The 10,928-nt window shown below is 59.6% G+C and overlaps 1 protein-coding gene across 19 annotated transcripts in view; it reads left to right on the forward strand.

The window, feature by feature from the left end:
* The window catches only part of ACSF3 (acyl-CoA synthetase family member 3), a 64,395-nt gene that overhangs the window by 2,053 nt on the left and 51,414 nt on the right, over positions 1–10,928 (forward strand). For 2 of the 19 annotated variants that reach the window (XM_034672646.1, XM_034672644.1), the window contains exons 1-2: positions 4,418–6,140; positions 7,035–7,190. In XM_034672646.1, coding sequence (XP_034528537.1) covers positions 5,493–6,140; positions 7,035–7,190 — 804 coding nt within the window. In that variant the 5' untranslated portion in view covers positions 4,418–5,492. Of the gene's footprint in view, positions 1–545; positions 726–3,142; positions 3,709–4,260; positions 4,353–4,394; positions 6,141–7,034; positions 7,191–10,928 lie in introns of those variants that run through there. The other 17 variants (XM_034672648.1, XM_034672650.1, XM_034672653.1 and 14 more) reach the window with 14 other exon arrangements.

The raw sequence follows: 10,928 nt of genomic DNA on the forward strand, positions 1-10,928 counted from the left end.
CACAGCCCCCAGAGGGGAGATGTTTGGGGGGGGGCGGCAGGAGCTGCAGTGCTACCAACGGGCATGGGGGGGGGCACTGGGAGGTGACCTGGGTGGAGAGGGCCCATGCCCCAGCGCCCTCTAAAAGGCTGACTCAGTGGAGTGAACTCTGGACCTGGGGTAGCAAGCTTCATCCCTCCAGGTGGCCTATTTGAGATGGTGTTTTACTTCCTAATGGGTTTCAGCACGTGTCTGTCCCCTTTGGCGTTGAGATTTGAATGTAGCGTTGATAAATGCAATGTGAATGTCCGTCACTTAAAAATATAATCTTGAAAACAGCCCCGAAACTGCAGGCTTGGTGTGGAAATGAGTGCCTTCCAGCACGAGGAGCTCGAGGTCCCCTTGCACCCGTCCACGGAGGCAGCAGACCACGGGAAGTGCTGGGCTCATCTTTATAGTCGAGTTCGGGGGGAGGGGGAGTCCAGCTGCTGTCGGCCCATCAGGTGCCATTTTATTCATTTTGAAACCAGCCACCTTCGTCTGAATGCAACTGTCATTCTTAGGAAGTGATCTGTGTTGCGGGGCTCCCCGGCGAGCCCTGTGCTAGGGATGGCGCAGCCATCGGTCCCCCTTCTGTGCGTGTCGGGCCGTCCCTGTGCTGGCTGTGCGGCAGTCTTGTTATTACAGACAGCGACGGAAAGGCTTATGCACATGAAGAAACTGGGAAGAGAGGAGCAGACGTCCAGGTGTGTGTTGAGTCTGAGACCACAGGTGCCCACCCTCCATGTTGGGCAAGGCTTCCGAGAGGCCCACGTGCTCTGGTGGGTCTGCCTGAGAGTCTGGGTGGTCACGATACCCAGTGGTCTCTGGCCGGGCTCCTGTGGAATCTTGAGAGCAGCGTGTCCCCCCCTGGGAGAAGGAGGGCTGGCCCAGTCCCCAGAGGCAGGCTTCTGTGGTTTGGAGCTGATGCTCTGTCACATCACCGCACGGTGACGCTGCTAATCCCCGGCCGGCTGGTGTGTTGAGAGCAGTTTTGTGAAGTTGGGTAACTGAGACAGGGAAAACCTGTGGCCTGATTGCATGTACTTGGTGGCCGTGTTCCTCCAGGCTGTGCCGCTGGGGGTGAGGGGAACCCCACGACCAAAGGAGGCCCTGTGGTCGGAAGGTGGGGCCCTCTTCCTGAGGGGCCTGTGGGTCTTTCCGGACCCAGAGGTGTTCAGGAGGGGGAGACAGTGATCTGCCCACCGATAGATGGATGTTTGCTTGTTCAAGGCAGGGCCCTGATCCCCTGACCTGGAAGATCTTAGCTCTGTTCTGCTTACGAGAGAGTGGTTTCAGGGTCACATACCTGAGTGGCGTAAAGCTGTTTTGAAGGGATGGCCCCAGGCTCCCACGTGTTTGGTAGAATAAATTAGTACGGCCTCCCTGGAGGGGACTCTGGCCGTATTTACGCAAATTGAAAGTTATTTTTGTTGTGAGGCCCCCGGTGAGCACTGGGAGGGCCTCTTCTGGGCATCTGCTTCTGGACCTACCCACTGTGAGCCCAGGTGCACGTGCCCCGTGTCTCCTACCTTCCCCAGCATTGGCTCAGCGGCTCCTGTCAGACAGCGGCCGCCCCGCTGCGCCTCCCAAGGGGGCGTGCCTGCAGCCTCCGGCGCCCCGCCTGACCCTTGGGCTGGTGGCCGCAAAGGCGCTGCCGCTGCGTGTGCACATGCATGTGCCCGTGCGTGCTGTCCGTGCAGCGGGGGTGACGATGTCACCATCCGCGCGAACTGTCTGTGAACCAGGCGTTCTAACCCAGAGAAGAATGCTCTTCTCTCCTTGCTGTTTGCGTCTAGCGCTGGAGGAATCGGAGGGCTACACAGTTACAAACACCTGTAGACCCACCGTCCAGAACACAATTTTTTTTATGCTTTCGTCTTTTGTGTGTAGAAGAAAATACTAATACTGAAGTTCAAGCATCTCCAGTTTAAAAAAAAATGATATTTATCAGGCTTTTAAAAAGTCTGATTATAGAAGTCATACACACTCATTTCAGAAAAATTGGAGAAAATTGGGAAGTGCTAAGAAGACAGGAATCTCCTGCATCCCTGTACCCTCAGCAGCACCTGGGTGTTTACCTTCACGCCCTTGGTGGTCTTGCAGGACGCTTCCTGGCAGCCAGCACGTGCCCTCCCCGGCTGGGCATCCCTGCATACCCTGACCCCCGCGGACCCCTTCTGGACCCTTTGGGTTAGACCCAGCTTTCAGTATCATAAATAACGCTGCTGTGAACATCCCCTCTGGGCATCTCTGATTGTTTTTCTGAGGATCCGTTTTAAAGAGAAAACCATGGGAACAAAGGGCTTGTATTTTCTGGGGGGGTTTGTCTCATCTTGTAAGTGACAGTGAATTATCCTTTTGGAGGGCTGAGTTGATGCCCTGGGGCCCGCCTAGCCAGAGGGGCCGCCCCCAGGTCCTGGGGGCAGCCTGGGTTGTGGCTGCCAAGGCTTGTTGAGTTGACTCAGATGTCAGCCTCTCCGGGCAGCTCCCCATCGTGGACGCTCCTCACTGCTTGTCCTACGGCAGAATGGGGGGGGCAGCCCTTGGATCGCTGCTTCTCCTGTTATTTTGTGGTGTCGGGGAGGTGACGTCCCCTCTTGGGTTCCCTGGGGGTTGTTGCTATGACTGCCTCTCGTGGTGTCCACCCCCAGCCCTGCTTATGGACTCCGTCGAGGCTCTGTCAAGGCCCGGCAAGGGAGGAAGGTGGGGTCAGCCCAGGTTTCCAGTTTTGTGTGGTGAGTGCACGGGCTCCAGCTTCTCACCACCACTGTCCGGCACAGGGCAGTGCTGCTCCTGGGGCCCTGGGAGAAGCAGGCAGCGCGCTCCCCTCTCCCGGCGAGGGAGGCAGGAAGGGAGGCCCCTGGTGGGGGAGACGTGGACGTGGGCGTGGATGAAAGGAGAGTGGCATCGATTTCTGCGGCTGCAGGCCTGGCACTGCCCCTCATGCCTACCGGAAGCAGCAGCCGCGTCCGGGTACCCGGGTGCCCTGTTCCATAGCACCCCAGAGAATGCCGTCCCCTCCAGCGAGCGCTCTCCCCAGCCAGAACCTGGCCAGAAACGCCGTGTAGCAGGTTTTCTGTTTTCTGTTTGCGGGCTTTCTGTTTTGTTTTCCCCACTGCCTGTAGAGCAAACAAGGATCTTTGAGAAGCGAGGACAGGAAAGGTGCCGCGGCTGCGCTGGTCTGCTCTTCAGCAGCTCCCATTCGTTCTGAAACTGGCATGTCTGGCGTGCTTATCCCATTTACCGTTTCCTTGCCATGTGTCAGGTTTCTTTATGGTAACTGAAGTCCAGAGGTGTGGAACCAGCCCGAATCCACCTCTGAACCCTGTGGAGAGGTCAGGACAAGGACACAGAGAAGTTGTAGGACATTGCGGCTTTTGGTGACTGCCTCTTTCATCTGGAAATACCGTGGGTCTAGTGCCTGTGAGACCCGACCGTTTGCTGGAGGCAGTGGAGCATTGAGGAATATTCGCACAGGACCTCAGAGCAAGCAGCTGCAGCTGAGAGCGACCTGGGAGGCCTGCGGGTCTGCACCCGTGTGGCCGGCGCTGGAGCCTGACCCCCGCTGGCCTGCAGGGAGAGTGTGCGGGCCCCGGCTGCCCCGGAACCAGCGCACTAAGGGGTCGCGTTCAAGGCGGAGCCCGTCCGGCGTCTTCCCGCTGCCGTGCAGCTTGTTTGTTTCGTTAGGTGATTATGAAGTGTTGTGTGTAATCTGTTTAAGAACGGAGAACAAAACTGTTTAGTGCGTATCACAAACAACACATTAGCTTTCCCCTGGAGCAAGTTACTGAGAGCAAAGTGTGGATCTGTTGGGAGAGCGTGCGGAGCAGGGGGAGGGCGCGGGAGACCGAGCAGAAGGGAGGCAGCAGGGGTTCCTGGCCGCCCCCCATCCCCCTGCCCAGGTCCTTCCTGAGCGGCTCTGTTCTGCTGGGCCTGGCAGAAAGGGGACAAGACTTAGAGCTTCTGTTTTGCTGTGTTGTTGGCCGGCAGGCGTCCCGTCAGCTGCTGGCATTCAGAGGTGCCCTTGGGGGTCCCCGTGCCTGGCTCCTGTGGGAACGCGGGCATGCAGTCATGAGGTGGCGTGGCTGCGGGCTCTGATGTGCTTGGCTGGGGGAGGGAAAGCCCAGGCTGGGCTCTGTCTGTGACTTGGGGGCTGAGCACCTTTGAGTTCTTTTGTGTGAGGTAGGGCCAAAGGTGGTTTCCTCGCTTACCGTTTACCGTTTACCGTTTACCGAGCAGGTGGTTGAAGGTGAGGTTGAGAGGTGCAAGCTGCGTTGTCACTGTCCGTCGTCGGTATCGAATGGCGCTCGTTAGACACCCCTGAGGAGCAAGTGAGTCAGCTCCTAGTCACGGAGCCCAGCAAGGGGCGGCGGCCAGGGGCTGCACCCAGGGAGGGAGGCACAGGGACCCCTGAGCGCCGGAGGCGACGGTGGGGAAGTGGGACCCCTGAAGGAGCTGTGAATCTGGGGCTTTCAAACTAGAGCGAATGGTTGCTACCGACCTTCCGGGCCTCCCTGGCTGCGGGAAGGAGCCTCCGGTTCTGCTGGAGGCAGAGGCCAGGGTGGCGGGCGGGCTCCTGGCCTCTGGAATTGAGCGGTCCCTGCAGAAGCAGTCTTGGGAGTGTGCACCCATTCTTGTTGAGTGCCGATGCCCACGGCTGTCCCCTTGAGGTGCTGTCCTGGAGCAGGACGTGGGCACAGAGGCGGACTGGCCCTCCAAGGCCGAGCCTCAGCCCCACTGCGGGAGGCCGCCTGGCTCTCCCTTCACTCGGCGCTCAGGAGATTGCATTCGGGCGCTGGCTGGCCGCAGCGCCTCCCGCAGGCTCTCCCTTCTTGCTGGCCGCATGGGGCCATATTTCAGTAGTTACAGTAGCAGGGGGAGGGGGAGGAGTCACGTTTCAGCCGAAAGCCAGGCTGACACTCCGGGGACCTGTACACGCACTTTGTTTGAGGCTCTGCACGCACCCCATTCCCAAATGCCCTCCCTGTGGGAAGTGTGCGGAGCAGAAGCGGCCCGAGTGTCTGGGCTGCGCATGCCAGAGCGTCCAGGGTTTGTTTGAGGGTGGACAGAATGGGTGCTCAGTGGCCCCGGGGCTTTCCTCTCCTAGCCAGCGATTTTCCAGCTCAGATTTTTAAAAAACCATTATTCAGAATTTAAGGGCACTGAATTTGCTTTTCCTTGGTTTTACCAAGTCTGTTGTTTTAGAATCTTGAATATTTTTGAAATCCTTTCCGGAGAGTAAATAAAAGCTGGAATGTTGGACGGCGAATCGGAAGCTGTCGTACTGTGTGTAGTGACCTGGAGAGGTTACCTTGCGAATGAAGTCGTGCAGACCCGTCTGGCTGGTGTTGTAAATGCTGCTCTGGGCGTGAGAAACGACCGCGGCAGTGACTGTGGCGCTCCCCTCTCTTCCGGCCCCGCCCCAGGTACATCGAGCTGGAGGAGTGTCCGCGACGCTGCCGCACGCGGGGATGTCCTTCCGGCGCCTGCTCTGTGCTGTGGCCTCCCACCGGCCGGCTCCCTGGAGATGCGGCGGAAGCAGCCCCCTGCACACCGCCCCAGCCGCCTGTTCTGACAGGAGCGCCCCTGTGTTCACCCGCGCCCTGGCCTTTGGGGACAGGATTGCTCTTGTTGACCAGCATGGCCGCCACACATACAAGGACCTGTACTACCACAGCCTCCGCCTGGCCCAGGAGGTGTGCCGGCTCCTCGAGCGTGCTGGCGGGGACCTGCAGGAGGAGAGGGTCTCCTTCCTGTGCTCCAACGACGTCTCCTACGTGGTCGCGCAGTGGGCCTCTTGGATGAGCGGGGGCGTTGCTGTCCCCCTCTACAGGAAGCACCCCCAGGCCGAGCTGGAGTATTTCATCCAGGACTCCCGGAGCTCTGTGGTCCTCGCCGGCCAGGAGTACGTGGAGCTCCTGCGTCCGGTGGTCAGGAAGCTGGGGGTCCCACTGCTGCCTCTCCCGCCCACGGTCTATGGTACGGCGGCCGAGGAGCCTGGGGGGTGGGGGGTTTGGGAGCAGAACTGGAGAGACCGAGGCGCCATGATTGTCTACACCAGTGGGACCACGGGGAGGCCCAAGGGCGTCCTGAGCACGCACCACAGCATCAGGGCCATGGTGAGTGCTCGCGTGCCACCGTGCTGGGGGCTCTGGGGGTGGTCTGTGTTGCCCTTCCTGGGCGACCGCCCACACAGCTACGATATTTACCTGTCATTTATATCGTTCCGGCTTCTGAGATCACGTGTGTGTATGATCCAGACTCTCGTACGCTGGGAGCAGTAAAATAAGAGAGTCGCTCAGAACCACAGAGATGAGCTGTGAGGTCAGTGCCTCTCAGCCTAACTCAGTCCCTGCGGCGGGGTAAACTGAGTCCAGGCTGACTACAGGCACGGCACCATCAATAGGTTCTCTCTGTCTCCTGCAAGACGTATTCTTTGTGTGGGGAGGCCGTGTGTTGACTGGTACCTGTAAGGGGTGAGTATGTCGCTTGTTTGCCCGTAGCGGCCACGGAAGCGGGTGGGTGGCATCTTCGCTAGTGATCTTCAGAAGATCCCACCGGGTGTGTTTCACGGTGCTTCTCGCGCAAGGCTCAGGGTCCGGCAGGAGCCCAGCTCCGGGTCTGTGACCGGTCAGCTGGGGTGGGGGAGGTGGCAGTCAGGCGGCCAGAGGAGGGCAGGCGATCAGACTCCTGTCTGCAGTCTGCAGGGGCCCCAAATCCCAGGGCCCATGGAGTCGAAATCATGCCTCCGCCTGTCCGGGGGAGAGCTACCGAGAGCACATGCGGAGGGCATGGGACGCTCGCATCAAAACCCTCACCGTGTCCTGCTCTGCTCTTGGACGTGGCGGTCTGCGAGTGAGCCGACAGACCCAGGCACGTGGCCACCGTCCCCTTCAGATGCTGTGAAGGGCTGGGCGCCGGTGCGTGAGCCTCCCGCCCGGCTTCCCAGCTGGGGTGGCCCTCGCGGGCCTGGGGGCTTCCCTGCCGTCTGAGGCTGTGCTGTCGTCCCACAGGTGACGGGGCTGGTCCACAAGTGGGCGTGGAGTAAAGACGACGTGATCCTCCACGTCCTCCCGCTGCACCACGTGCACGGCGTGGTCAACAAGCTGCTCTGTCCCCTCTGGGTGGGGGCCACCTGTGTGATGCTCCCCGAGTTCAGCGCGCAGCTGGTAAGTTGGGGCCCGGCCCTCGGCGTGGCTGGATCTGGGTGCCTTCCTGTGCAGTGTAGACTTGGCCAGCTGTGCGAGTTCTCCGTTGCTGTAACAAACCATCCGGAAGTGGAGGAGCTTAAAACAGCTGGTTCGCTGTCCGTCTCGCAGAGTGACACTTGAGGCGTGGGCACGGCTGCTTGCGTCTCAGGAGCCTGTTGCTTCCTTCTTCTGGCATCTAGCGGTACGGCGCCCTTGCCTTGTGGCCGCCTCAGCCCAGGCTCTGCCTGCCTCCTGTGGACCCTGTGTTCACATTGGGTCCGCCTGCGTGTCCAGGGTACCCTCCTTTCTCAAAAGCCTGAACCCCATCTGCAAAGTCCCTTTTGCCACACGAGGCGACGTATCCATGTGGGTTAGAACAGGAAGTTCTGGGTCCGTTGCTCGGCAAGCACACCGGGTGTCCTTTGCTCTAAAGTAGGAGGTCCGGCGGGGGCCCTTTGTTGGTCCCCACTGTGCATCTTTGCAGCCTGTTCCTTCCCCACCCAGTCAGGCCAGCAGGGCAGGGCCCCCCACTGCTGAGCAGACCGCAGTGTGATGAGGGTGCCGCTTGGCAGGGAGGACGGACCTGGTCAGATGCCGACCTGCCGCTGGACGCTCTGTGAGCCTCAATTTCCCGTCTGTCATGGTCAAGGCCAGGCTCCACACAGACCACCCTTGGTGAGGGCTGCCAGGCATGTGTCCTGGGAGGGGCCGCCCTGCACGGCTGGCTGACCACGGGGAACTGTCTTTGAAAGAGACCCGAGATTTTTGCTGATTTTCACTATAATTTATGTGGTGAATAGAGCTTTTATTCATAGGGAAAAGGGGTTGGAAAGAAAACGTTTAGGTCACATCATACTAGTTCTCAAAATGCCAGATGGCCAGATGGACCGTCCCCCGCCGGAGGAGACTGAGCTCACGCTCCGGCCAGCGCTCACCTAGCAGTCCAGCTGCTTGAAGGCTCCTGGCGCATCGGAGGGTCTGTTGGGAAGAGTGCCCAGGTTCCCTGCCCAGCAACTCAGAGCTTTGTATTTTAGCCACATGTACCTTTCCTCACAAAGGGGCCCCGAAAGCCAGACTCCCTGATCTCCAGTGTTCAGCAGTGTCCACCTTCCTGTCTCCCAGAACGAGGGTGGGATGGAGGGCCTTAGGCCTCGTCCTCCTCTTGCAGCCCAGAGCCTTAACCCCCACGTGGTGTCGGGAATGGGAGGAGAAGGCTCTGGAGGCAGGCTGGCCTCATCCCAGCTCAGCTGTTCAGAGCAGCGCAGCCCAGACAACCTTCCACCTCTCTGACCCTCAGTCTTGCGTTCTGGGAAAGAAGAGCAGCGCGAGCCCTGCCGCGGGGACGTGTGGGAGCGCCCAGCACACGGCGGGGCGTCGCAGCCAACATGGACGCTTCTCCCAAAAAGACAGAGGGTGAAGAAGGGGACCCTTTCTTCTCTTGCTCCTGCTACAGTTTAAGCCCAGAAGGAGCTCGCTGTGTAGAAAAGCTGTGTATGACCCCGTGAGCCTGTTTGCTGACAGCCGGTCGTAGGGGAGTTGAGAGGAGTAGCCATTGACAGCACAACAGAGGTGGAGGCCCTTGGGCCAAGGTGGTCGCTTCGGACCTGTCCCAAGAGCCCAGGGCACAGCTCCGGGAGGGCTCTGGGCCTTCTGTCCATTCCTTCAGCCGCCACACCTGCGCCTTCCTCTGTTTGTTTTCTTTCTCAGCTGCAGGGTCCCCAGTGGTTTCAGGTGAGCAGAGAATCTGCACCTTGAAGATGCCTTTCAGGGCAGCAGGCTGGGTCACTGACCATGTCCTAGACGTGAAGGCCTCCCGGCAGGCCTGGTGCATGGTCCCACCATGCACACGCCCCTTCCTGGCCAGGCTCTGACCCAGAACCCTGCTCTCCCCAGCCCTGACCGGGTGGCTGCCCTGACGTAGATGAATGGGCTGGGGGAGAGGGCACCTGAGGCTGTGGGCTGCTCCGCAGGGAGCATCTTGGCAGGGGCTGCAGCACAGGGGGTCCCTGAAGAATGCAAACTGCCCCCTCCCCGAATCCTCCCTCCACTCGGAGGGCCTACCAGGACCGAGGGCACTTGGTGCAACAAAGCTGGTGCCCTGCTCTCAGCTCACCCAGCACAGCCCTTCTGGCTCCGGCCAGGCTTTCTTCAGGCTTTCTCAGGAGCCACAGCTGTGCTGCCCGGGGTCCCCCAGTCCTCGGCTTGGTTGCAGATGGAGGAAGGGGCAGGGGCAGGGACAGAGCCAGAGCTCTGGAGACCAAAGCTTCCAGGTTCCCTTTAAACAGAGGGAGAGGCCAACCCCACCCTGACGTGGAGCCCAGGGGCTGACGGCCAACGTGGTGGACATTGCGGAAGTCCCCCTGTGCCAGCTCCTGGTTTGAGAGTGACGTGAGTGCTCCTGGTGGGTGTGGCAGGGATGCCTTCGGGGCAGCAGTATGAGACCAAGCAGGCCTCTTCTTCCCCAAACCGCAGACCCAGGAGCCACAGAGAAAGAACAGGAAGGAAGTGCTGCCCCCCAACCCCACAACCTGGGCCTGATCTCCCCCACAACCAACTCACCCGGACCTGGGACCCTCACAACCCGCTAACCCGGGCCTCATCCCCTAGGGTGCTCTGCACCCCCTTGCACTGTCCCCCTCACCTTCCCATGCTTGGGCCTCTCGGCCAGTAAGTCTGCCCACAGCCCTGAGGCCCAAGGCCACTGCCCTCCTCACTGCAGCCCCATTTCTGCCCCTGCGTTGTTCACCACCTCCAGCCAGGTGTCCTGCGAGTTTCTTCTCTCCCTCTGGAATGTCACCCTTCTGTTCGTGGGGTGTCCCAAGGGTCTAAAGCAGCACAGGGTCCGGGCGTTCGTGGGTGAGTGGATGACGCGTGGGCCTCTCTCGCTCCAGCTTCCCCACTTGTCGCGTGGGCAACAAGGGCACGCTGGCAGGCGGCAGGTTCAAAACCTCTGCACACCATCTCACTTTCCTTAAATATCATTATGGGTGTGTGGATTTGTGTCATAGGCATTTGGTTGGGGGTGGTTGTTGGTTTAATAAAAGTTTTGCTGTATCAAGTGAACACTCAGAATGTAATAGATACAACGTAACACAGTTGTCCATTTAAAATCCATCATGAGGTTCCTAAAGCAGGAACTTCCCTGCAAACCTCCTGGTTTGGACACATTTGTGTCTGTGAACGTCTGTGTACCTGTTAGCAAGATGTATTCTAGGTATCAGAAAAGCCTCAGGTTTCTGGGGCGTCTGGAAATGCTCAACAGTTTTTCCATATAAATGAACAGTGATTGCTGCTCTGCTTTACCCCATTGCGGCTCAGGACAGGCTTCATAACTGCTATTTAAGAAATCCGTGTAAAGTGGGGGCCAGGTTTCTGCAGTGGTGTTAGGTGACCTGGGGTCCTGGGCTCTGCATGTCACCCCACTGGGCCCAACATGGGCCAGCCGTGGGGTGACCGGCTCTCTGCACCCTGTGATGGGGACCGGTGAGATGGCAGTGACGTGAGGGCAGGCGGGAAGGTGGGTGGGCCAGCTGCCTGCCGTCGCAGCCTGAAGAATAAAGTGGCTGTTGGTGAGGCTGTGTCTCTTCAGTGTCTCTGTGGACTCCCTCTGGCCGACCCCCCAGGATCACCGCCTCTTACAGATGGGGCGATTTCTGCCAAAGGCACTAAATCAAGGTGGGGCCATGGGACCTGCTGGGGACCTGCCAGCCACATGAG

Source organism: Ailuropoda melanoleuca, chromosome 12 (genome assembly GCF_002007445.2).
Source record: "Ailuropoda melanoleuca isolate Jingjing chromosome 12, ASM200744v2, whole genome shotgun sequence".
Lineage (NCBI taxonomy): Eukaryota > Metazoa > Chordata > Mammalia > Carnivora > Ursidae > Ailuropoda > Ailuropoda melanoleuca.